At 35.8% G+C, this 27,639-nt stretch overlaps 1 protein-coding gene across 2 annotated transcripts in view; it reads right to left on the reverse strand.

The window, feature by feature from the left end:
• Positions 1–27,639, reverse strand: part of MAGI2 (membrane associated guanylate kinase, WW and PDZ domain containing 2) — a 1,338,731-nt gene that overhangs the window by 466,700 nt on the left and 844,392 nt on the right. For both annotated transcript variants that reach the window (XM_060020317.1, XM_060020318.1), the window contains exons 5-6: positions 18,473–18,683; positions 7,803–7,882 (exon numbers count right to left, since the gene is read on the reverse strand). In XM_060020317.1, coding sequence (XP_059876300.1) covers positions 7,803–7,882; positions 18,473–18,683 — 291 coding nt within the window. The remainder of the gene's footprint in view (positions 1–7,802; positions 7,883–18,472; positions 18,684–27,639) is intronic.

Raw genomic sequence — 27,639 nt, forward strand, 5'->3', positions numbered from 1 at the left:
GTTCAATATCATTAGCCATTAGGGAAATACAAATTAAAACCACAATACAATATCATTACACACCTATCAAAATGGCTAAAATAAAAAATAGTCGTAACACCAAATGCTAACAAGTATGCAGAAAAACTGGATCACTCCTTCACTGCTGGTGGGGATGTACAATAAAAGAGTACAGGCACTCTGGAAAATAGTTTGGTAGTTTATTCTAAAACTAAAGATGCACTTTCTATAATAATCTAGCAATTGCACTCTTGGTCACTTATCCCAGGGAAATTAAACCTATGTTCATGCAAAACCCTGTATTCAAGTGTCTGTTGTAGTTTCATTTGTATTAGCTAAAAACTGGAAACAATCCAGGTGTCCTTCAGTGGGTAAATGCTTAAACAAACATTGGTACATAAAAAGTAGCAAACCATTGAGACACACACCTGAATGGATTTCAACGTAATTAAATTGAGTGGAAAAAGCAATCTCAAAAGTTTACACACTGTATGATTCTATTGTATAACACATTTGAAATAACAAAGTAATTGAAATGAAGAATAGATTAGTGGCTAAGGTTTGTGCAGTGGGAGGACACGTATATGGCTACAAACTGGTAGATAAGGGAGCCTCGTGGTAATGTATCTTTATTGTGGTTATAGTTATGTGGAGCTATACACGTGATATAATTGTATAGAACTACACACACACAAACACAAAGGACCACTTGTATAACTGGTGAAGTCTGAATAAGTTCTGTTCATTGTACCAATGTCAATTTCCTGATTTTGATATTGTATTATATATATATATATATAAATATATATAAGATGTTAACGTGGGAGAGGCTTCATGAAGGGTGTTTGGGACCTCCCTGTAATCCTTTTGTTATTTCCTGTGGATTTATAATGCTTTAAAAAAAGTCATCTTTGAAAAAATTTAAAATCATTTTGCTACTGTGTAGAACAGATTCAATGATGTCAATATTATTTTTAAACTTGTGTGCATTAAAGAGTAAGGATAAGACACAACTTATTCCTAAGCATAAATGTAAGTTGAGACATCAAGAACTAAAGGAGGACAAAATTTCATAATCCTTCTGCAGGTACTACTTTATAGCTAAAGTAAACATTAATAGGTAGAAGGGAAACAGATAAACAATTAGTGAAGGAAAGATATTCCAAATATTTAACAGCTTTAATTGTTTGGACACCAACCCATCAGAATAGAATGGGACCAATTAGATCAAATGACAGCCAGTAACAACCCAGAATCTGGTACCTGTGCACAACAGTGCAATATCCATCCTATATGATTTATTTTGGATTAACATTATTTCCTCCCCAAAAGATTTATATTCCTAAAATATTGTTTTTTTCTTAGTACTCTTGAGCTGAAATTATGGAAAGAGTGCTATATTATTAGATAAAGCATATCTCAAAGTGCTGCTATAGAAAATCATGACTACAGTAAGTCCCCTACATACGAACCTTCAAGTTGCGAACTTTCAAAGATGCGAACTTGCGTTTGCATGTCCAATCACATAAGTTAGTTCACATGTCTGGCGCACATTGTCATGTGTTTGCATCCACTACAAGTGGTTGTGCTTTTGTGTACTTTACTGTATAGTACTATATAGAGTACAGTAGTACAGTATCTTTATTTCAAGCCCAGGATGTCTGGAAGCAAGCATAAAAGCAGTGGTGATGTAGCTGGTACTGCTAAGAAGTGCCAAGCGATGACGATGGAAACAAAACTGAAAATAATTGAGAGAGTGGAGCGAGGTGAAAAGATGGTAGATGTCACTCATTCTTATAACATTAAACTCCTTGCTATGCAACATGAGGAGCTTACTAATGAAGACCTGATGGAACTGGAGGCCCAAGGAAAGGACGAAGAAAGACAAGAGGAAGCAGAAGTAACTGAAGAACCAAAGAGATTCATGACACAGGAAATGGCAAGGGGTTTTTCTTTATTTGAGGAGGCACTGTTAGTTTTTGAGGCACAGGACCTGAACGTAGGACAGTACATGAAGGTTGTAGCAGCCATTCAGAATGCAATCTAGTACTACCGTGTCATCTGTGATGAGAAAAAAAGAGCTACTATCCAGACATCACTGGATCGTTTTTTCAAGAGGGTAGACAGAATTGAATCCAGCAAGGAACCAGAACCTGTGCCATCAACGTCAGACGAGAGTGAAATTGCAGCTCGCCCTCCGCCTCCTATTGCTGAGGATCCCTCAGCTCTACCATCTCCCACCTCCTCTCCCTCCTCCAGTCAGTAACTCTTCTTGCCTGTTCACTCGATGCCAGCCCCTGTATGCCAGCTGTTATACTTTACTACTGTACTTTTCAAGGTACTGTACTATAAGATTAAAAATGTTTTCTTTATGTTTTGTGTTTGTTTTTTAATGTATTAGTTGTGTGAAAAGTATTATAAACCTATCACAGTATAGTACTATATAGCCGATTGTGTTAGCTGGGTACCTAGGCTAACTTTGTTGGACTTACAAACAAATTGGTCTTACGAACGCACTCTCAGAACAGAACTTGTTCATATGTGGAGGACTTACTGTAACACAAATAATTACCAGTTAGTGAAATAAGAACTAACTGCTTCTGTTAAGATATTTTAAATTTCATCATTTTTTTTTTACAAAAACACTCAAAATATCAGTATAGAAACAAAATACACAAATTAGTTTGTTCATAATATTTAAACATTAGGATTTCAATATTTGCATATAAATGAATCTTTTCAACTTTAAAGTTTTAGTACTTGAATAGTTAATATTTTTAGAGTCTGTTTTTTATTAATTCTTCCTAGTGAAAAAATTTCAAGATACTTTACAAATATAATCTTAGCAGTTTTATCAGATTAGAAAAACAAATATTCAAGGGATATATTAATTTGCTCATATTTAATCTTGAGAAATTAGGAGCTCTAATTATCAATACAAATTTAATGAGAAAGTAGGCCAAAGTCCCTATTTAAGGGAAATAAATTATGTAGTCTAGAAAATGAATTTGAACTATGAAAATAAAAATAAAAGTATGCATGTCCAAATGTTTCTGTCATGTCTATAAAACTCACTTAAGAAATGACCTGGAAAAAAAAAAAAAAAAAGAAATGACCTGAAATTAATTAGCGTTTTCTATTATTTTAGAAAGGTAACCTCCTTATCTTGGAAAAAATCCATTTAATAAATATTATGAAACAAAGTTTATGCTATCTTTGTTCATGAGCATTTCGGACATAGCTTTTTTTTTTTTAAGATAGATTAAGTAATAGTTCAAAGCTTTAGTTAATGTAAGTTGAAATGCAGTTTTCATGTAGGTAAAAAGGTTAAGATTATGTGATTTTTCTTTCCTATGAAACAACTCACTTACAATTCATAGATACTGAATACAGAAATGACCCAATTCATACAGCTCGAATTAAAACTTGGTGAAATTTAGAGCTAGTTTAACAGAATGGAGGGGGGAAACCTCCAATCTATTAATATTAGGCTGGAATTAGCTAGCTGGATAAGTTTTGCCTACATGGGTTTGTTCTTTTCTACCTCTTCAGGACACCCTAGAGAAATTAAAGGCTCTTAAGGTAGGCCAACTGTTCTGAATTTCTTCCCCGTTGCCTTCTATGAGACTAATTTGTTGGCTCAGAGCATACTCGAATGAAAATAAAGAAGCAGTTATTTAGAGTCTATGGTGCAACAAACTCTGTCCTCGTTTGTGAAACTAAATGTGCATGAAATAGATATCATTTCCATTTACAGGTAAGAAAACCTAGGCTCCCAGAGATTAAGTACCTGCCTAAAAGCCCACAGATTTGGATTTGGAATAAAGTTTTCCCTGACTACAAATCCCACATAATTTCCTCTCCTGAATACAATACTGTAGTCCTACTGATTTTAGTCACTTTCCAACTTTATAAAGAGTCCTACAGGGATTGAATCACTTCTGATATTGACCCTAATTCAGTGATTCATGCGGAGTGTGTCACCACTGGGATGTTTATGATTGGAAATATCTCAGACAAACATCACAGTGCTGATTCTCAGGACTGGGGACAATATGATGGTGCTTTATATACAGTTCAACCAATCTTGCATCCACATTATTTAATAGTTAACTGTTATTTCTGTTGCATTTTGTAAAAGACTATATTGGCTTGCTGAACAGCACTCCCCCAAATCCTAATATTAGAGTCTTGTAGTAGGTGGAGACTTTTTTCTGCCATGTAGACTGGTGCTTAAATTCCAAAACTGCACAGAGCACAATGACTTTACTATTTTCAACCATATTCTGAGAGAAGGAAGTATGTTTTTATGTTTAGTAGCTGTGTTATCCTTCAAACAAAAAAGCAAAATGATTGCTTTAGTGTCAACAAAATAAGTAGTTGTTTAATAAGTATTTGTACTGAGCCATCCATGGTGGCTTTTCCCTCCTTGATGCCAATGAGAAAACATTTGCTAGTTTTTTCTCTCACCCAAGAATAATTTAAATCAGTCGATACCTCCTTTCATCTCTCTTTTACTTGACTTCATCTTATTATAGGTGACTAAGTAATCACCTTCAAGCATCTATGTAAACAGAACTGAAGAAGCATACATTTACAGATCCATATCTACATACACACACATACATATGTACATTCATAATAGTATGCACACATACATAACATGGAATTCAATCTTGAGGGACTAAGTATGATTATAATGATAATAAAGAATTTACAGCATGCAATCCAGTAAAGTCTTAAATGTACAATTTAAAAATTACTGCACTAAAATTTCTGCTTCCAGGTAGGATGAAGTGAGCAGGTTAAGAGAACACATAGAAAATCTAGATCAAATATAACAAATAAACAATACAAAGGAATCAGAGAACTGCTGAAACAACAGATCTAAAATGGTCTAAGAATCTGAAGAGGAGAGAATCCTGAAGAGGTAAGGGAGGAATGTTGTAGATGATTTTTGTTGATTCTGGGCTGTGGAAAGAATCCAGACTTGGCCTGGGAAGAAGGCCATCACTGGGGTTGAGAGAAACCATCAAACAGTTATAGTCTTGAGGGACTGACAAAGCTCTAACACATGCCAATCATTCCATGATGACATCTGTCAAATTCAGAAGATGCAAGGTCTGGAGGCAAAAAACTAAGCTAAAACCCCTGAAAAGCACCACAGATTTTTGGTAGTCTTGCATTACTGAGAAGAAAAATATTTTTAAAATATTGGTGTTCAAGACCTGCCCAGGGGCAGGCTCCACATGGATACACCAGGCCAGGGTTCATCCTTGGACCGAGTCCAGCTTGCCCCTATGTTTTGTATGGTCCAAGAGCTAAGAACAGTTTATATAATTTTAAATGTTTGAGAAAAAAAATCAAAAGGATAATATTTTAATTCATGAAACTCAAATTTCTGTGTCTATGAGCAATGTTTTATTGAAATATATCTATACCCTTTATTTATATATTGACTTTGGTCACTTTTGTACAACAATGAGTAGTTGCGAAGAAACTCGGTGACCAAAGCCTCAAGTATTTACTACCTGACCCTTTATGGAAAATATTTGCTGACCTACAATAGGCTATTAGTTGAAACTCTGGGCGGGCAAACACCCTAAGAACAAAAGCAAACCAGAGGTAGACTGGGTCTCACCAAAGCTCAACCCAACCTCATGTTGGCTCAGCTCTGATTGGATTAAGGTAATTAGCCTCCACTCTATCTCCATGGTGGAAGAAGGATAAATCTTTGCTAGTGAAAGATATTATCATCTTAAGCCTCTACAATTTTTACACACATTTTATACATATTTCAGCATTCAGAAAACTACTAACTTTTTTGATCTGCGCTGACCTGTGATAGATATAAAGAAGGCTGTCTTAACTAGTAGGCTCAACAGCAATCCATTAACATCCAACATTTTAAACAAGCAGTTTTAATCTATGCTATTTAAAGAAAAATAAAAGAGAAGTAACAGTATAACCAAAAAGCACTTTTCTTGGTAAGAAAACTTAAAATATGTGCCTGGAACAATAGCATTCTAACTAGATGTTAGTTTACATTGTAAAATACTCCAGTAACATATGAAATAAAATCTGTGAATTACTTATTTTGTAGAAAAAGAAAAATAGTAATTAACCAGTTATAAATCACTCTGAGCTATTAGACTGTATTCTAGGACTCATTTTTTAATATCACATGAATTCACAGGTACTGGTATCATATTTTAGGCATCTACCATGCTGAGAAGACAGATGAGTACAGATATGGGAAAAACTGATAACATTGAAATGTTACAGTTATGCAAAATGTTAAACCTACATCTCTCCCAGGATTTTAAAATTTGACTTTAATAGCCTTTTATAATGAAAAGAACAACTCAAATGTACAAGACAGTTGAGAAGTTCAACAGGTACAGAAATGCAAAATCACTGAATTCATTTTAATTAGTATATATATATATATATATATATATATATATATGTATATATAGTTTTATATCTGTGGCATCAGTAAATCATAACTCCCAGATATAGCAGATCAGGTCATTTTAATTTATAACCTATCATAATTTGCAACATATGTCTTATTAGTGCCAATGAAATGTAACCTAATTGTGCTCAAAAGTCTCAGGTCACAGAATAATTGTAAAGGATTCACACACATATAGCTACACTTTTATACAGAAGGCATACAGACATAGCTGTGAATATAAAATTATATGTAGTGATAAAAATTAGACATTTATGCATTCAAATATGTACATATAGCCGGTAAACTGATTTTTTATTTAGCTTAGTTGTATAACCAGCTTGTGAACAGTTACCTTATACCATAGGAATGAACAATATTATCTTGATATTGTCTGAGAAAGACAGAATTACCATTAAAATAAAAGGACTTTTACAGTTACAGACTTCTTAAAAAGTTGACTTTCTAAAAACTTTTTTAAAAGTTTAAACACTCCTCATCACTTTCCTCACTTTTAGAGCTCTTCAATGATAGATGCCTCTGAACAAGGCTCTAATAATTTGATCAGATAAAGGCTGTGAATGTGGTCAAATAATGAATCATCAGGAGTATACGCTATTTATCATTTTAGACAAATTATAAGTACTCTTTTAACATTAAACTCAATGTTAAAAAAACTTGTAAGTATCATCAGTAACACTTCATTTATATAATTTACTAATTTAAAAACAAGGTTTACTTTCATCTAATCCTCAAAATTATTTTTAAAAACTCTTCACATAGATGAAAACAGTCAATTTTTAAGCAAATTAACGTCATTACATTGGGAACTGGAAAATACTAAAGATAACCCAGCACATTCATGCAATTAATTGTTGTATTTAAAGGAAAGGAGCCATACGTATAAATCTTTATATAACCGATTCCTTAATAACTAGAAGAATGCTATACCTCAAAACACAAAAATAAAATATTACTTATAGTGCCACAATACTTTTCTCTATACACCACATTTAATTCCAATGAAAAGATCAGAGTCCTCAGAGAGACATATTGCAAACAAAAACTCCCTAGTAGGTGGTGGGAAGTCAGGCCAGGAGTCAAAGAGAACCCATAGAGATCACAGAGCTGTGATGTCCAGCACAGTCCCCTCAGAGGAAAAAGGAAAACCACATGGCACTGCTGAAATGCCGAGTTAATTCTTTCTCCTATCTGGGCATTAAATATTACAGCTTTAAAATTGTCTCAATCAGATTATAGCTTCTTTAGACAAGACCCTCTCTTAAGAAACACACATACTCTCAAAGTGCAACGCCGAAACACCATAAAAACTTAAATAACCTACCATTTTCTTTGCATTCTTCTGGAGGTTTAGCCTTTTTCGCAAGTCGTGGATCCAGCCATGATGTTGTCTTTGTGTTATGGCTGAAAAGAAAAGAGATCACTCTGAACAGACACATACTGAAAGGAACCAAGTTTATTCCTTAAGGAAAAAAAAAAAAAAAAAAAGAGGGGGTTAGACCAACAAAATTGCAATCGATACACTTAATTTGCTTACTGGTTCTAAGTAGCCCTGAAGGAGGTGTAAGAGTAATCGTGCAAAGGCAGCTGTAAAATTGGCAACCTCAGCTCCCTGTCCTCAAAGCAGCTATTTTTATTAAAATCAACTAGAATGTTGCCAAGTTAACCTCATTGAAAATGCAGAACTCATCCAGAGCAAAAGGAATTTATTACAAATACAGGATTCTCCAGTTGGAAGCGCACAGTTCGCAGGCTCTGATACTGTTTCCTGAGTTTTGCAAAAGAATTATTTTCATCTTAAACCTACCCTTTCATAAATGGTTGTTTTGTTGCCCTTTAACTACAGAGCTGGTAGAGGCAGTACAAAAGTGATGCAAATTATAGCATGTTCTTGGGATTCCTACATTTTCTCAAAAAGTAACTAACAGCAATTTCATTAACCCGCATTTAGCTATCTTCCATCTAAATACTTTCAATCCAGCTAGGAAGATAGATAAAAATGTCTGTACTCTAGCATTTTTGGAATGGAATTCTGGGAATTAATAATTTTTAATGACAATTTCATTTTAAAAAATGTTTTCTGGGAAGTCTTTTGCCAGAAATTTAAAAAGCAAAGGAGAAAGGTTATTAGAGCACTGTCTTGAAAAGAGGTCCTGGAATTACCTGCATTGGAATCATCTGGTGGACTTATTAACAATGCATATTCTGGGAGTCTGGTAGTTCTCATAGAACTACCAAATCAGAATCTTTGAGGTGGAGCGGCAAAATCTCCATCTTTGGCTAGCACTCCAGGTGATTCTTACGCACACTGTAATTTGTTACTTGAGAACTACTCGAAACCATACATTGGAGCTAAAATCTTTACTGTGAATAGCTGTCTCAAGTCATCTCATCTATCAATGGACAAATTATCAAGGATGTGACATGTGTGAGGGCTTCAGAAATGAGCAGAGTCACAGGTGTAGAAAAGTGACATTTATATAGGGAAGAGTCAGAATGCAATGTGAGAGGAAAAAGTGGGAAAAAAGGTTAGAAATATAAACTAAAGCCAGATAATAGAGATCTTTGAACACAGTTGTAAGGAAGTCAAAATTATAATATCAATTCACATGTATTTTCTCTTTCTTCAGTGAAATTTAACTATATTTTATTGTATCAGAGCTACAAGTGTTAGCTAAATAATCTGATGAACCAATCTGCACTTAAAGCAAAGTTGAGAAAATTCTCCCAGGAAGCATATTTCATAGCAAGCTTCCAGAGTTTAAGTGCCTACTTAATGAAGGGAATTTCAAGGCGGAAAGGAGGAAGGATGGAGTTAAGCTGGGCAGTGGGCAAATGATTCCAGAGTGTTAAAGCTCTCTTTAAATAGTGTTTTCTGGATGACAGTACATCTGCCTAAGTGTAGAGCCATCTCTGATCTGAGAACTGAAACATTAATATCCTTGGGTCATGAAGTTTCTGCTCTTAAAGAAGATTCCCTTTTATTTCTTACTTTCATGTGGGGTAAACAGAAAATACTTTCCAATCATTTTCTTCACACTTAGGAACTCCTTAATGATTGATCCCTCTGAGCAGGGCTCTAATAATCTGATGAGATGAAGTCTATGAAGTTGGTGAAATTATAAATTGTCAGGAGAGCATGCTAGCTTTTATTTTCCTCCAATGTGACTTTTGTATAGTGTGATAGCACTTCATTATCGACTACCAGAAGGATGTAAAGTACTGCAGTATCTCATTCTGGTCCTCATTTACAGTCATGTCAATATCATCTAGGCTTTTCCCCTCAAATAAAGACTTGATGCCCATGGACAGAAAGGGGGTTATGACTATCCTGTTGTGAGGATAGTTGCACTGCGTTCAGTGCTTGCTGCTCCCATTTGAAAAATAAAGTCGCTGTAAAGATGCTCTTTATAGACATGCCTCAGTTCAAAGTTTGTGTGTGCTGTGTGTCTGTGTGTGCGTGTGTGTGTGTATGAGAGTGTGTTGATGTCTACGTTTTTATATACTAGCAACAAATTTGGGAGGTGACTAAGGAAAATAAACTTCCCTTCTTTTTACCCACATCTGCTTCTTCCAAATTCTTCCCCCCTTTTTGGAGGAAAGTCATTTCTAGGTCTCTAAGACATATTCACAAAAGCACACACACCTATGGATAATTACGAAGGGGCCATTACTAAGCCACCGCAGGGAGTCAAATTACCATTTCTATACCACACCACCATGGGTCTCAAATACCGGCTAATTTAGTAGAGAAGCATGTATTTCCTAGCTTTCCTGAGTTTCTATAAAGCATTTCATTACAGGATGATTGTTTTTTAGGTTGAGCTAGCATTAACGGTATGTCACTTTAATAGATTTTGACAGCTTGAGTCTCTTAGAGTTAACAGCATTTTTTGCTGATCTTCTGAAATGATGCTGAAGGAAAGTGGGTAGTAGTTACCTCCAGCAATTGTCGCAAACATCACATGAAGATACCGCACAGTATTTTTCAACAGTGGTTCTCACAAGCCTTGTAATTTGCATGCTTCTTCAAGATGCCTTAGAAAGGGAATATTTTTAATGCATTTAGGAGACAATGGACCAAGTGGCTTTTCCACTTCCCTTAAACTATATATTTTTAAACCTCAACAATTCCCTTTGAAAATAGGATTCAACACTGGGCAGGAGACTGTGTAAAATGGGACAGTTGAAGGATTTTTCACAATCTGCATACTATCCTCCCTCAAGTTTGAGGATGTGATTTCCTTTCACTTTCATTGCTAGAGTAGATTCAGACGCAGAATACCAGTTTTCTGCTTTTCTCCAAATCGTGGGGAGCACAAATGACAGGAAGGTAAGATGCTAATATTGTATAATCTTGTATTTCAATACTAGTTTCTTTAACAGGGACACATACACATATAGAGGCTACGTTTGCAAAGAAACTTCTAGCTGAGGAATGGAACACACATTTTCGAGGAACTTTGAATCATAATAATATAGTACTCTATGTATTTCTATGGATAACATTAATGTGAGGATTATGAAAAGTGAGAGATTAAGTGGAGTCAGTGGCTATTCAAGTTGTATAACTGTCCTATTTAAAAATCCAGATGAAAACCTTAAAGCATGGTCTATCCAAAAGTCTTCTCTGATTTTAAACTAAGTCTATCTGGAGGACTGGAGCAAACCAGAAGTGAAATTTCATTCAACTTGGCAATTCTAGTTTAAATTCATATCAGAATGGCCTTGATGATGTGATAGGCTAACTTGCAATGATTAGAAATTTCTGGATATTTTGTAAGTTTAACCTTTGCCAAATTGACAAAAGCAGCACATTAAATAATATCTTATTTTTTGAGGAAACGTTCTTCTCATACAGAAAATGCTTCCCTTCAACAGGAAAAGCTGCTGACATTATGCCACACCATTGAAAAGTTATTCTTACTATCTTGTAACATTTCCTGATGGTCTACTTTGTCAGGGACTGTTGTAGAACTTTCACAGCTCACTTCATTTGATGCTAATGAGTCTCTGTGGCTCGTATTTTTAACTCCATTTTACAGATAGAGAAAGGAAGGTTGAGAGAAGATAGGTAATTTGTCCAAGGTTACACACCTAGTGCATGAAAGTGAAAGAGCTAGCATTAAACAGACATATCTGATTCCCAAGGCCAAAGTTTTTTTTATGGTCCAAAACCAGAGGCATACTAAACTTAAAACTTCGCTTTTGATACGGAGGTGCTTTATTTGACTCCCTTGGGGGGGTAATCAGAGATCTTTTTCCCACCTCCATAGCCAGTGGTTTACAAACTGAGACCTTTATCTCCTATGTGAGAATAGTAATCACTGATTAAATGACTGTGTTGAATGCCTGGTACTTAGTAGGTATTATATTAAATTGCACATGCATAGAGATGATATAATCACTGGAAACATTGTCTCCTTACAAACCTGAATATCCAAATCACTTTAAAATCAAATTTGAGTATTTTTCTAGAATAAAGTCTTAAAATGGTGATTTATATAATCTACATATGAATATTAGGTCTTAGAGGTTATAAAGAATTAGGTTAATAAAAATGCTATCAAATGAGTAGAGTGTTTATTAGGAGAAAAACAAAATTGTCATATAGATCGTGCCACAGTCTATCCTCCATTCTACTTTTCCATCTACTCTATGTTTGTCCAGTTGGGGCACAAACTCCATAATGGTTTCCTAGGTATATATACGGCTCGATTCAAACCCAATTTTAAGACAAATCCTCTTTTCCTTTCTCTCTCTCTTTTTTTTCTTTTTTTGTGGTATGCGGGCCTCTCACTGTTGTGGCCTTTCCCGTTGCAGAGCACAGGCTCCGGACGCACAGGCTGAGTGGCCATGGCTCACGGGCCCAGCCGCTCCGCGGCATGTGGGATCTTCCCCGACCGGGGCACGAACCCCGTGTCCCCTGCATGGGCAGGCAGACTCTCAACCACTGCGCCACCAGGGAAGCCCCTCCTTTCTCTTTTCATTGTTTCCTTTTCCTCTCTCCTTCCTACCTTTGTCTTGACACCAAGATCAAAATAATGTTTTCACTACTGCACAAATACTGATGACATTTCATCACCTGAAATCTGATTAGTAGAATGAGAAACTTTTATTATCAAATACACTCCTTTCCTTAGCTCCATTTTCTCTAAAAAACAGTAACAGACTTAAAACAATGACAAACACATTGAATTTAAAAAGTTCTCCAAAAAAGCCAATTCTGAATCTCAGTCTTTATCTGATACACTGTATTTTCATCCTGGGAAATACTAAGAAGAATAATAAGAGATTGAACTCAATAATATCTGATGGCATGAAACATAATAACCTTTTGAAGAAGGTAAACAAGGCCCAGGTAAATATTTTAGAGTCCTCTGAGCAATTCAAGATGTATGTGGATGTTAAAGTTCCAACAGTGGTCATGTAGGTTCAGAATCAATAATATCATAGAGATTATTGAGTGTATTTTATGTATTTTTAAAAATTAACATTAGTTTTTAGAGGAATATAGACTGATTCCATTTTATACTATAGTCAATAAAATCCTCAGAGTGATTACATTGTTTTCTGGAAGCTTTTGTCTTCCCTCTAGATCATCATTTCAAAAGGAAGAACTATTAAATGCAATGATTGGATACATTTAATGAGCAGCAGAAGCTTTTTTGTTCAAGACTTGCATTGTGCTACTATCTTTTCTATTTATACATTGGTAATCCACAGAAAAAATAACTGTCAGCCTCTACAGTGGGTTATCTGTTTCCTAAATAATATTCCTAAAATTTCATTAAGTATATGAACATATGAGTTTGCCATCATATTGTCTTTCATATGTTCAGAAAACATTTTTAAAAGCAGTTTTATCATAAATATTGTTTTGGATATTATGGTTATTTGTTGCATACTAATGTTTGGTCTAAAACACTTATTTTCTGTTTAGAGATTGCACTAGAATCCTGTGCAGAAAAAAACATATAAAAATAGTCACTATATCTACTGTTATTGTAATACAAATTACAGAGAGTAAGTCAAGACAAGATTTCACGACTCATCAGTATGTGCTGAGCCTCGAATGACAAAGCATTAGGCTTTACCCAAAAAACGCCTTTTCTTTTCAATAAATTTCTCAAATATTTTGTCTTCTTTTAATAAATGAAAGTTCTAAATTTGTTGAAAATGGTAATTGGCGATTTACATAAAACTTAAGGAAATACAGCAACACAAGAAGCAACAGATTGTGTGTCTTATTTAGAATTTAAAAGCAAATTCAGCCCTTTACAAAGACTGGGGAAACCATGTATAGCCATGACATTTTTCACAGATGTGATTTTCAGTTTCAAAAGCTTGCTTTGAAAAAATCTATTATTTAAGATGACATAGCATTCACTGCCATTCAGGAAGCTGGTAGTAAACAAATAGGTTCTTGTTGCCGTTTTGTTTTTTGCCAAAGCAATAGCAGTCTCTTGTATGTCACTAACTAAACTGACTCCCAAACAAAGAACTAATTTAATGGGATTCCCAAAGCATGTCAACCCAGATTAATCCTGTGGCAGCTATTCTTTACGGAACATTCAGCCTCTGCAGAATGAATTTCTGGCTGAGAAACTTATAAAACAAATACTATTTGTACTATAAAACTTTTTTTTCAGCCAATGCCTGTTTATATATTGTGGAGGTAGTATGGGATAATGGCAATGGCTTTGCAGGGTCACAAAGCTATAAGACCTTGGGAATGTTAATTTGTCCAAGGGTGCCTTATATCTCACCTATAAAATGGGGGTACCTCAAATGCTTTACAGGGTGGTTATGATATAATACATGTAAAGTACGCACCATGGCAAATTAGTTAAGAGCAAGGACCCTGGAGCCAGTGTATGTCCCATGAAAACATGAATCGTGTCAGTTTTGTTGACCCCTATATTCCTAGGGTTCAATAAAATAGTTCCTAGCACACAGTATGTGCCCAATAAATATGTGCTGAAAAAATGAAATCAAACATCCTGGCTTTGTCAATTCCTGGTTATATGACCAAGGGCAAGCTACTTACCTCTATAAGCCTCAGCAGCTATCTAAAGTGAGAATTAAATGAGCAAAGTGTAAATGCTTAACAGACTAGCTATTACTGTTAAACAAGCTGAACACAGCATGAAAAAAGTAGGCACTCAATATGTGGTAACTATTATTACTAATTTGAATTTAAAATTAATATACTGTCTATTTTAAAAGATAATATTAATGAAAAGATAGTATGAGTTAAGGAAACTACTGGTTTTAAATAATGTTATGTATTTGAAAGCCTTTTTAAAATTGCTAAACATGTGACATTATAAATGCTTTAAAGCATGTTTGGAAGAGTACATTCACCTGCATTTAAAATTCTGTTGTTTAAAAATACTTTCTCAGATATTCACCTTTTCCCATTAAATATCACTGTAAGTGATAAAAGGAATCCGCTTTTATTATTCAGCAAAGGAAGTAGTTTTGAAGAGTGTGGGAAATACAGTTGGCCCACGTGTTCAGTATTGAGAACAATGATAAAAATGCCTCTCATATTCTAAATGCAGCACTTGTAAAGTACTGAGATATAAACTACTTTGCAATACTGAGTAAATCAGTAATTATTTTAAAACATTATTGCATGGAAGACAAAAAAATGAAATTACTTATTACCTTAACTCAAAACCCACCACATATATATATATATACACACACACACACATACACACATACATACATGTATGTATACATATGTGTGTGTATTTCAAAAATATATACGTAAATGAACACTTCAGCATAGGTAGAGTTCCCCTCTTCTACTCAGAAATGAGTATATATATATATATATATATATATAAATTTTTACACAGAACTGCAGGGTCCTTCTCCTTTATTTCACTTATTTTATATTTTATCATGATATTTGTTCCACTGGAAACAAGATTCAGTAAAGTGTAGTAAGGACGTGTTACCTACCAGGGGAGACTTCCATTACTCTAAGCAACTCTCGCAATATTCGTACCAGAGTAGTTTTCACTGGTATCATCAGCTCTCCTTACCTCACAAATCTCTAATTTTCTGTCTCTTCTACCTTTTCTTCTGCTTTACCTTCCTCTTAACTTACTCTACCTTCCCTTTTTATTTTCTTTTTTCACTATGATTTTGCTTCAGGACTGCAAACTTTTATGTTACAAATAATATTTGTTTTTTAAGTTTCTTGGCCAGAAATTCTGGGACATATCATGACTTAGTCCCTAAGAAACTCCTAATGCCCCATCATGGTCCCTCTCCTGTCCCTGCATCCTTCTCTACCAGATTGTTTCCAAGGGACTTTTATAGTATAGAGTTAATTTACATAATAATTCATTATGAATTCCACAGCAAAGATACCCACAGATTAATGACAGTGGGTTGAAATGTTGATTTTGTCAAATGTAGTTAGGAAGGAAAGATGTCCTCCCGAGCAAAGAGTGCCAGCAGTCAGGAGAAAATTAACTGAGGGAAAAGTACAGCAGAGTGAAATGCAGGTCAGTGAGAAAGGAAGAGGCAGCGCAGGTTGTGATGGTGTGAAAATGAGGGACCAGATGAAAAAGACACTGATTCCTCCTTGCTCTGTGACACCTGAGCTTATCACACTGAGTCGTGAGAGTCAAAGTAAACTTTTTGAAGGAAGAAAAGACAGATCTCAGATCTCAAGCTGGTCCTGGTGAAGGGTGGGCCAGGGGATGCCTCCGTTCTGTGAATGACTTCTTTAAGCAGGCATTTGACACTGCCTCTTACATTGATCACCTTTCTATCACACGCTCACTTCAGCCCTTACTCCAGGCTTCTTCTCTCTCCCTGACCTCTGCATGAGTCTCCCTCAGCATTAGCATTCTCACTGCGAATCAAACTGTCTCTTTTTTTTTTTGTCTTAATTTTTCAGCTCAACATCTCTGCTAATACTACCAGTCTTCTCACTGGTCTTTGCAATGACAGTTCATATATCTGGAGTGCTCTATCTACCTGTTACCTACTTTTCAAGTCTATGTTATTTTACCTTCCCTAGGATGCTTCCTTTTATTAAGTCTACGCTAAGCGTATCCTTCTCTGAATAGTATCACAAAACTCAAAAATCAATTGTTTACTAATTAACTATTCCTCTTATTCTCTCTTCCCCAACTTGACAATAAATTTAAGAGCAGGAACAAAATCTAATGAATCTTTGGATTCTGACACTGGATGACTGACTAGAATATTAATAAGAGTCATTTTGGTCGATTCTCCCAAGTCCTGACAGAGCCTCATCATTTACTATAACATGAACACAACTTCTGTCTTACGAGAAGTCCTTTTTCTCCACAATCCCAAAATCTGACACAGTTAAAAGGGGAAAGTTTATATTATAATCATAAAAAAGGAGGTTTTTATAATCGCAATTGGAAACACTGTAAGGACACAGTTTTTTCATCAACTTGCCATGCTGGTTTTCTTTTATTACTTCCACATGTCTTACTCCGCCTGTATTATATAATAAAAATGTGTATGTCATCAGTCTCCCTGTTCTGAACATCAGTTGTTCTGAACACCAATGCATGACCTCACATCTAGGGTTTATATTTTGACTTCTGGTCTGCACTGGCGCTATGCTATGCTTATCAATAACAAAATTATGTTTTTGATATAAACACTTTCGAACATTTAAAAAATTCTATAAGACTTTCTCTTTTCCAATTAATTGATAAAAGATGTCTCTGGGTCATTGATTATAGCAATAAGAAATATGCAAGAGATTCTTATTCTTTTTTTCTTTTTTAAACTTATAAGATTTGTCAAAAGGTGAATGGTGGTAATATATTTTCTGCATTTCTCATCCATGTTGGAGTCAAGCAGAGCACCAAGTAATTACCTGGTTATGTATTTCCTTGGCCACATGTTACAAAGTTTTCATGTGAGAATTAAATATTGGCATGTGGTAACATTCCAATTTCACAATTGAGTTCTGCCTATGGAGATCTAAGTCACAAATCACTCCAGGTTGGGAAGGGGAATCTAGTTTTAATATTTTTCTCAATAGTCAGAGTTTACATATTTATATCTACTATCGGCACTGAAAACTTCAGATTCTATTAATTTTTCTCTTTGAGTCTTCTACAACTTTGAGGGAATAAGGGTTGTTGTTCATTTACAATATTTTTAGTTTTTATTCTTTCTAATGAACGTTTTGATTGTCTCATGCACATCAACAATTTAATTTTGAGCTAAGATCAACTTAGGAGTTTTAAAAAGTTGTTCTACTCCTAGAAGGTAAAGAAAAGGAAAGCTAGACAATGTTGTTAATAAAATATATAAAAATTCAGTTTGGGAAAAAAAGTCCCTAAAGAAAGAAAAGATTAGATTGAGTATGTATCACTAGTGAGTTCAGAATTAGCATTTCATTTTCCTTGCCAAGTCATAAAAATGGTAAGCAACAAATAGAATGGAATTTAATAAAAATAAGTATGATGAGCTATACAAACACATGATTTTATTGACACCTGACCTCAGGGTCAAATGCTTAAAACACTCTCATTTGTGACTAGCAAGTATTTTGCTCTCAATAGTTGCATCCTATTAAACCACTGGACATGATGGTTGAGGTTTCCACCAATTTGAATTAAAAGATGGGGATTATCTCATTTGAACTACATGGAGGTCTTGGAAGGGTAGAGTAAGCATTTCCTCATGACAAATTCACTATTTCTAATTCAATAATAACATCACATGGAGATTTGCCTTTTTAGTCATGACTGCAACAAATTTTACAGTGGTATTGTTTAACTCATTCGTTGATTTATAGCTGTAAACTAGGATCTTTAATTGTATTAAGGTGCTATCCCCTTATTCTCTTACAAAGAAGGAAGCTAATATCACAATTGATGAAATTCAATACTTTGACCACATCTCCATTTACAACATCATTTATGTACTACTATGATCTTTGTGGAAATGTTCAGAGAAATGTGTGAAACTCACTCAATGAAGTAGACTTCACCCTTCTCTGTATAGGCCATTTCCCAGTTATCAGGCAATGGGTCTGATTCATCATGCTCTTCAGGTTTAGTTGGTTTTGCATCATCCATCTGTTCCTTCACCTCCTCGGGCTGACTATACACTGGTGCAGGATAAGGCTGGGAGGGTGTCTCCCCTGAGGCACCTGCACTCTTGTCTTCATGTTCACTGGATTCTATGAGAGAACAAGAGCATAGGGTTAGTCACTCGAGCCACTGTAACTTCTGAGTGAGTGCGGACTACGCTCATCAGGGAATGAGCTCTGTGAAGGCTAATAGGAAAAGCACAATTGTAACCAGCTCTGAAAATTAGCAGAAGGCCTATTGGAGTTCCCTTTTCACTCATCATTCTCACCGATCCTTCAACGAATTATTGCTGATGACTAACTTGGACGACCATTTCACAATGCAGGTGTGGCAGACAGCGTAATGCTCCCTAAGGATGCCCATGCCCTACGCCCTGGAACATGTGATTTTTACCTTACATGGCAAAAGAAGATTTGCAGAACTGATTAAACTAAGGACCTTGCGATTGGGGGATTATCTTCAACTATTCAGGTGGGCTTATTTTAATGACAAGCGTCTTTACAAGTGTAAGAGGAAAGCAGAAGACGAGTGTGAGAGGGAGATGTGACTACTGAAGAATGGCAAAAGAGATGCACTGGTGCTGACTTTGAAGATAGAAAGGGAGCAAACACAAGCTAAGAAATGGGGGTAGCCTTTAGAAGCTGGCAAGGCAAAAGAATAGATTCTCTTCTAGAGCCTCTAGAAAAGAACAGTTTTTCAGACATCTTGATTTTAGCCCAGTGAGACCCAGGTCAGACCTCTAACCTACAGAGATGTATGATAAAAAATATGCATTGTTTTAAGCCACTAGGTGTGTGGTAATTTGTTACAGTAGCAATAGAAAACTAATGCAACAGAGCAAAAACTAAAAGAGATACATACCTTAAGAGAAATGATAAAAGGCTTGGAGGACAGACCCAAGGGTACCAACATGCAAATGGTATGAGCTCCAGAATGAGGAAAAGGGCCACAGGGAGAAGAAATAACAACTCAATAAAAATAGAATATAAGTTGCCTAAAATGAAGAAACACTTGAGTCTGAAGATTAAAATGGTTCACTGAATCTGAGGCCAAATTAATGAAGTATTTATTTCACCTAAACACATCTAGGTGAAATTTCCAAGCTCCAATGTTAAGAAACAACTTTACCAGCTTCAACATTGAAGAAAAGTACCCACAAAAAAGAGGAACAGAAGATCATCAGACGTTTCATCTATAATACCCTAAGCTCAAAGACAGTAAGGTGACATCTGTAGTAACTTGAGGAAAAGAAAAGTACAGCAACCCAAGAACTTAACTCTACCAAAATATTATTCATCTATTTAGGCAAAAGAAAGTCACTTTTAAACCTGCAAAAGTTCTGAATGAAATCTTACCTTTGGAAAGCTCAGGTTCAGAGAAATTTCCTACAAGGTAAGATGGTGACTGGGAGAGACATTCAAAGGGGAAATTTAGATTTAAGGTACTCCCTGGTTCATTCAGGGATTCAGCACCACTATATTTAGGTTTTGGTCTCGGGTGTGGCAAGGTAATGGTAAGAAGAGGGAAACCACAGGAAAGATCAAGGGAGCCAAAAGCAGAGGGGGCCTATAACTACTTTAGTTTGGAACTTTGGGAGGAATGTTTCCTGCAGAGTGGCTCCAAATCTCCACTGGGGTGTCAGAGATAAATGGATGAACACATTTGGCAAATACTACTCCCAAGACTTCCCTGTGGCGTGCACATCACGCAGAAGTCCAAGTATGCTCTTCTGGAGACTTGGAAAGTAGCTAAGAATAGAGAACTGATCCGCCTGCACTGAGGGTCACTATGGCTTCTTCACAGCAGAAGGCGTGGTGGGAACAGCTTAACCCAGAAACTGGAAGGAGACACTACTGACATACAATGTTAATGTGATGGTGAGGCAGCCTTCTTGGAAATATGAAATTCCACAATTGTTTGGGAACCTAATCCATAGCTATTAACATTAAAAAATATATACAAATACATATATGCTTCGACTCAGTAATCCCAGTTTGAGAGTATAACCTCTAGGAATAAAGGTGGTGGTGTATAAAAACACCTATATGATAATATTTACCGTAGCACTGTTTGTAGTAGCAAAGACCTGGAAACGATTTGGATGCCTATCAATGAGGGTATGATTAAACAAATTCTGGTTATCATTACCATGGAAAACTATGTAGTGTAAAGACCTGCTGACCTGGAAAAGGTGCTAATCATTACTATTCAAAGAGTAATCCAAATTGAAGAGTAATACGTGTACACTGTTAATTCTATTTTAAAAAAAAAAGCAAACAGCAAGCTAGATATATGCATATAATTTTGTTTACAACTATATGAACAAAAAAACAAGATGGAAAGATGTACAACAGATGGTTAACTTTGATTAAACAAAAACAGTAAATTTGTATGGGTGTGGGAGTTTTTTTACATATCTTTGCATTAGTTGGCTATTATATTTATAAGTTTAAAAATAATAAAGGTAATTTAAAATGAGTAAATTAAAGTAGAATGTACTTTTTGTCTTAATCAACGGCTTGGATTAATTTTTTTCCCCATATGTGTCAGTCTCAGAGAGCAATATGAAAGCATCTTTAGGAATTAGGACAAGAACACTTTACAAGCTTTTGTTGTTTTGCCCTTAAAAAGAAGATTTTATTAAAATAATATGGTCCTTAGTGATGTAGTCTCCCAGCTGATTCTTCATACAGATTTAACCTTTGTAAATTGTGCAGGAAAGAAACAGCAAGAGAAGGTACCATTGCTCTTTTTAGATTCTCCTTGCTGTACCTTATTACCGCATGTAATTACCAATACGTGAAGCGTACCGTTCTCAGGTATTTCCAAATGTCGTGTTGCATTTGAAAAGTTGAAAAGCAAGGTCATGATCTGAACACATTCATTTATTCCATATTCACCTAATCAGTATTTATTAAACACTCAATTGGCGTCAGGCACCGAGGACAGAAGAGCAAACAAGAGAGGCATGATCCTTGCTCTCACAGAACTCGAAGCATTTCAAGATGTGTAGTCTTTAAACAATTTTAAGTGCGATGAATACTATCAAAGGGAAAGATGAGATCTTACACATACACATTCCTCATGAAGAATCAATGAAAGCCCTTTTTCCAACATGCTATCAAATCTGAGACTAGAAAAAGGAGTCAAGTGACTTCTTTCAGAGGAAAGTAAGGGAGAAAGAAATACATAAAAAAGGAATAGATTAGGCCTTAGAAAGCATGCTCAGAATTTGGGACTGTATCCTGAGAGTAACGAGAAGGTACTGATGTGTCTTAATCAAGGGGATGACACATGTAGGTTTTTATTCTCCGCAAAGACCCTCTTAGCTATTCTGGGGGTTTGAGGGTGTTAAGAGTAGATATTTACAGACCATTGGGGAGTTATTTTTGTGTTTGAGACAGAGACGTTGGTGGCATGGGCATGGCTTCTTTTTATGAACTGAAAAAAAGTGTAGAATACGGATTTGGTATGATATTTTAAAAAAGGTACAGATAAGGACAAATGAGAAGTCATGGTAAACCCAGTGGGGGGCAAAGCAATTCACTGAGCTAGGCACCATGACAGGAGGAGCAGGACTCTGTCAGGAGTGGGAAAGATAATGGCTGTAATTTTAGGCACAACAGATGGAAGTCCATGCCAAACTCACAATGGAGATGTCAAGTCAATGAGTTCTTGGCTGGAGGGAATCAGCTTGAAAGACTACAGCATACGGATAGATTGTATTATAATTTAAACCACAGGAGTGAATGAAATTGCCTAGAGAGACAGTGCAGCAAGTGGAAACAAGAATACCTAGAGCAGCTGTCTGAGGAACTCCAACATTTAAGTCATAGAGAGAATGACGAGGGAAGAGCAACCAGGGAAGTAACAGAAAAACCAGTTGATCTTTATGTCACAGAAGCCAAGCAAAGGTGTATGAGGAGGAAACACTTAACTGTGGCCAAAACTTCTAAACAGTCCATCAGCAAGATTAGGATGTAAAATCTAATGAAATTCAAGATATGGAGGTCACTGGGGATGTTAGCTACCAGCTGTGGTACTAGTTGCAGTGGAGTGGTGGATGGGAAGGCCAAGCTGGAATGGATTAAATGAATGCATAAAGAGAAAATATAGAATATGCTAACAGAGAAAGTCAAAGATTAGCTATGAACAAATAAACTTTTGTCTTCATCTAAATAACTATTATATTTTCAAGAGAAATGTGAGACATCTCCTGAAAAAAAAAAGTCTAGAGTCTTTGGAGATGTCTATAGCTATATTTATAACTATTGATGTGCTAGAGATTACTGAGCCATGTTCTCCCAGTTTATCTAGCTCATTTATTCATTCATTCCTTTATTCTTATCTAATCAATCAATTGTTACATTAGCAAACATGAATTTATACCTACAATGTGCAAGATACTTGACAACAGCTTAATGGGGGAGAGAAAAAGAACTTTTTATCAGGCTACTGAGAATTGGGTTGAAATTGAATTGAAATTGAAATTGAATTGAAATTGAAATTTTAAAAATCAGATATGTTGGGTATTATATAAGTAACTGAGAAAGTACCCATTAAGAACAGAATGGACTTTTTAAAAAATAGGCTTTATATTTTAGATCAATTTTAAGTTCACAGCAAAATTAAGAGAAAGGTACAGAAATTTCCTATGTACTCCCTGTCCCCACAAATGCATTGTCTCCCCCATTACGAACATCCTCCACCAGCGTGGTGCATTTATTACAACTGATGAACTTACAGTGACACATCATTATCACCCAAATCCATAGTTTACATCAGGGTTCACTCTCGGTGTTGTACGTTTTATGGGTTTCAACAAATGTATAATGACACACATCCACCACTGTAATATACACAGTAGTTTCACTGCCTTAAAAGTCCTCTGTGCTCTGCTTTTCATCCCTCTCTCTCCTCTAACTCTTGGAAACCACTGATGTTTTTACTGTCTCCATAGTTTTGCCTTTTCCAGAGTGTCATATAGTATAGAGAGTCTTTTCAGATTTGCTTCTTTCATTTAGTAATACACATTTAAGTTTGCTTGATGTCTTTTTTTGCAGGGCTCTCACTGCTGTGGCCTCTCCCATTGCACAGCACAGGCTCCGGATGCGCAGGCTCAGTGGCCATGGCTCACGGGCCCAGCTGCTCCGCGGCATGTGGGATCTTCCCAGACTGGGGCACAAACCCGTGTCCCCTGCCTCGGCAGGCGGACCCCCAACCACTGTGCCACCAGGGAAGCCCTGCGTGATGTCTTTTAATAGCTTTATAGCTCATTTATTTGCAGCACTGTATAATAATCCATTGTCTGGATGTACCACCAAAACATACTTTTAGTAATTAAGGATAGGAAAGAACAGATTTTACCGACCAGCCAAGGTGCATGCGTAGCCATTCCTGCTAGCACTCCCCTCCCCCCATGGAGTTCAGCTTAAAGTTACATGCATGCAAATGTGCCCTAACACAGATCTCATATATGTCAGATCTGCAGTTTGAGAAACCTTAGACTGTTTAAATTCTGACTAGAGAAAGAGCCAAATAACCCCAAGCACGTTTTACTTTTATAGTGGTTTGAAGGTATTTCTTGATTAAGCAGTGGTCATGTAGAATTGCCCTTTTTAACTTCTAAGACACATTTCTCAGCATGGTTTTATTGTTAAATCCAAACATGAATTTTGTGATATGTAAATTAATTTCCCCCCAAGACGCTTGCTGCTTAAGTGAAAAGACTTTATCAAACACTGGCATGTTTTGAGCATTCCATTTTGCATTTCTCGGTCCCTTAGATGCCTTACAAACCAGAGCAAGGGGTTTATTTTTGCCATAACAATAGAAACAAAAAATATTTCAATAAAGAAGGAACACCTATTTATAAAGAATGATAATCATAAAGAAAAATTTCCCTTTGACCAGGACTGTTGTATTTCCTAGAAATTTATAGAAACATTGAGAAACAGAATAGGCATTGGTAATATACAGTCTTATAAGCAATGGCCTATAAAAACATGTTTTATGTACACTTTTATTGCTGTGAAGAATTAAGAAATATAGTTTCTTTCATCTTTCCTACCCTAAAGTTTTGTTGGATTCAGCAAATAATTTCCTTCTTCCCATAAGAAATTCAGAAAAACTCAAAGATCTGTATATAGTACAGGGACTGAAAACCATTTAATGGGAAGAGAGGTAAATATATGCATTTTTGCATTTAGTACAGTCTGCATAAATTCTACAGTTCTGGTCCAGTCTCAGGTTTTGATATTACAGTGTGTATAGTAGCCATTCCCCTTACTTACACGTTTATTACCCTAGCAGTACTAACACATTGCCTTTTGGATACAAGACTAAGGATAAATCAGAAATACCATGGTTTTGAATGTCCCTACTGAGTTTTATTAAAGAATAATCAGAAACCAAGATAAAACCATTTCAAGAAGAAGATTGCCTATTTTATACCTTAATCATATTTTCATTTGATACAGTCTATGCTTACAGTTAATGTTCAGCTTTCTGTAATTGCCATCCTTTGAAATGAGGGAAAATAACATCTTAAAGCCAGATAGGAAATTGTTGATTTTACTTCTCTGAACAGTCATAAAATTTAAATTTCCAAAATTTATTTTACCCTGTAAGGGAGCTCTGCAACTTATATTTTTAATGGCTCGGTGACAAATTTTAATAAATCTCATGTCTTTATGTTATTTCTCCTGTCTTCATGTTATTTCTTTGGAAATAAGCATGGCTAGAGAACATTTAACGGGGGGAAAAAAGATTGAGGAACATATTTATAGCTTATAAGGAAAGAGAATAGGAATACTTTGAGATTATTTTTTTTTTCTTTTTGCTTAGCCATTCTCGATAGCAACAAACATACTCCACAAGAAGCAGTAGAACATAATTGCTAAGGCTGGTGTGAGACTGCCTGGGTTTGAATCTGTCCTTCATGGTGTGCTGTTGGGCAAGTTATTTAACTCACTCTGTGCATGCCTCAATTTCCTTAAATGTACAATGGAACAACATTACTTCCCTATAAGGGTTAGATGAGACATGTATAAAATTGCTTAGAACAGTCAACTACCAGAACATAGTAGATATTCAGGAAATGCTATATACTTTTATCAGTGAGTTCTACCACCTAGAACACTAAATAAATTGTGTAGTTAAATCAGCCAAGCAACCTAAATGATTTCTCCCCACTGAAACAAAAAGTATGTGGTCAATTTCAAATGATTTTTAAGATGTTAGGTGTTTTCTCTTAGAGGAAAACATAGGAAGAACACTCTTTGACATAAACCACAGCAAGATCTTTTTTGACCCACCTCCTAGAGTAATGGAGGTAATGGGACCTAATGAAACTTAAATGCTTTTGCACAGCCAAGGAAATTATAACAAGACAAAAGACAACCCTCAGAATGGGAGAAAAATATTTGCAAACGAAGCAACAGACAAAGGATAAATCTCCAAAATATATAAACAGCTCATGCAGCTCAATATTAAAAAAAACAACCTAACCAAAAAAATGGGCAGAAGATCTAAATAGGCATCTCTCCAAAGAAGACATACAGATGGCCAAGAGGCACATGAAAAGCTGCTCAACATCACTAATTATTAGAGAAATGCAAATCAAAACTGCAATGAGGTATCACCTCACACTGGTTAGAATGGGCATCATCAGAAAATCTGCAAACAACAAATGCTGGAGAGGGTGTGGAGAAAACAGAACCCTCTTGCACTACTGGTGGGAATGTAAATTGATACAGCCACTATGGGGAACAGTATGGACGTTCCTTAAAAAAACTAAAAATAGAATTACCCTATGACTCCGCAATCCCACTACTGGGCATATGCCCAGAGAAAACCATAATTCAAAAAGACATATGCACCCCATTGTTCATTGCAGCACTATTTACAACAGTCAGGTCATGCAAGCAACCTAAATGCCCATCGACAGATGAATGGATAAAGAAGATGTGGTACATATATACAATGGAATATTACTCAGCCATAAAAAGGAATGAAATTGGGTCATTTGTAGAGATGTGGATGGACCTACAGTCTGTCATACAGAGTGAAGTAAGCCACAAAGAGAAAAACAAATATCATATATTAACGCATATACGTGGAATCTAGAAAAATGGTACAGATGAACTGGTTTGAAAGGCAGAAATGGAGACACAGATGTAGAGAACAAATGTATGGACACCAAGGGGAGAAAATGGGGCAGGGGTGGTGGTGGTGGGATGAATTGGGAGATTGGGATTGACATGTATACACTAATATGTATAAAATGGATAACTAATAAGAAAAAGAAAGATATTAGGTGTTTTCAAAAAACAGTGCAATTTCTAAAGAAAAAAAAGGAAACACACAAAGCTAACATTTCTTCTTTAAAAGGTCTTTGCACAAATTGAGTTTTTCTTCCTCAGTTGAAACATGTTGTGGTGTTAAGTGATTTAAAGGAGGGAAAATAATCCTCAGAAACCACAAATTTTTTCTAAGTTCTGTATGTTTTCCTACAGAGTTCTGCATTTGATTTTGCTGGGTGCCAGGGGCTGCTACTGAGCCATGAACTTGGCATCACTCCGGTACCTTTGAGCGTACTGATTTATATCAGAATCAGAGACATAGCTCCCCGATTTTATATTAGCCCAAAGCTTAGTCTCCTCATATAGCGTCAGGGCAAGCTTGGCTTTTAAGTCTAACAATAGACTGCTCCACACTCTTGTTTCTGCTCATTTGTAGTAGTGACCATGGTGGTGGAAGTGGTGGGGCTTGAAGATTTCCTTTGTTTTCTTGCAAACTCAACAATCTCATCAAAAAGTATGTTTGTTAGGTTGATATAAAGTCTTACTGTATTGTAGTCAGAGGTGGGAAGGAGTGGAGGCTGTCACAGCTGCTGTTTGTTTCACTACTAGAAGCTGAATTTCTTGGAATTTGAACTTTAGGCTCTTGTAAATGAATCAAGCTTGAGTGATTACTTCAGGCTTGATCTTGGACAGGAGAAAAATATCATTCTAACTGATTTTTGATATGGCCATACTATAGATC

Source organism: Delphinus delphis, chromosome 9, assembly GCF_949987515.2.
Source record: "Delphinus delphis chromosome 9, mDelDel1.2, whole genome shotgun sequence".
Classification (NCBI taxonomy): Eukaryota; Metazoa; Chordata; class Mammalia; order Artiodactyla; family Delphinidae; genus Delphinus; species Delphinus delphis.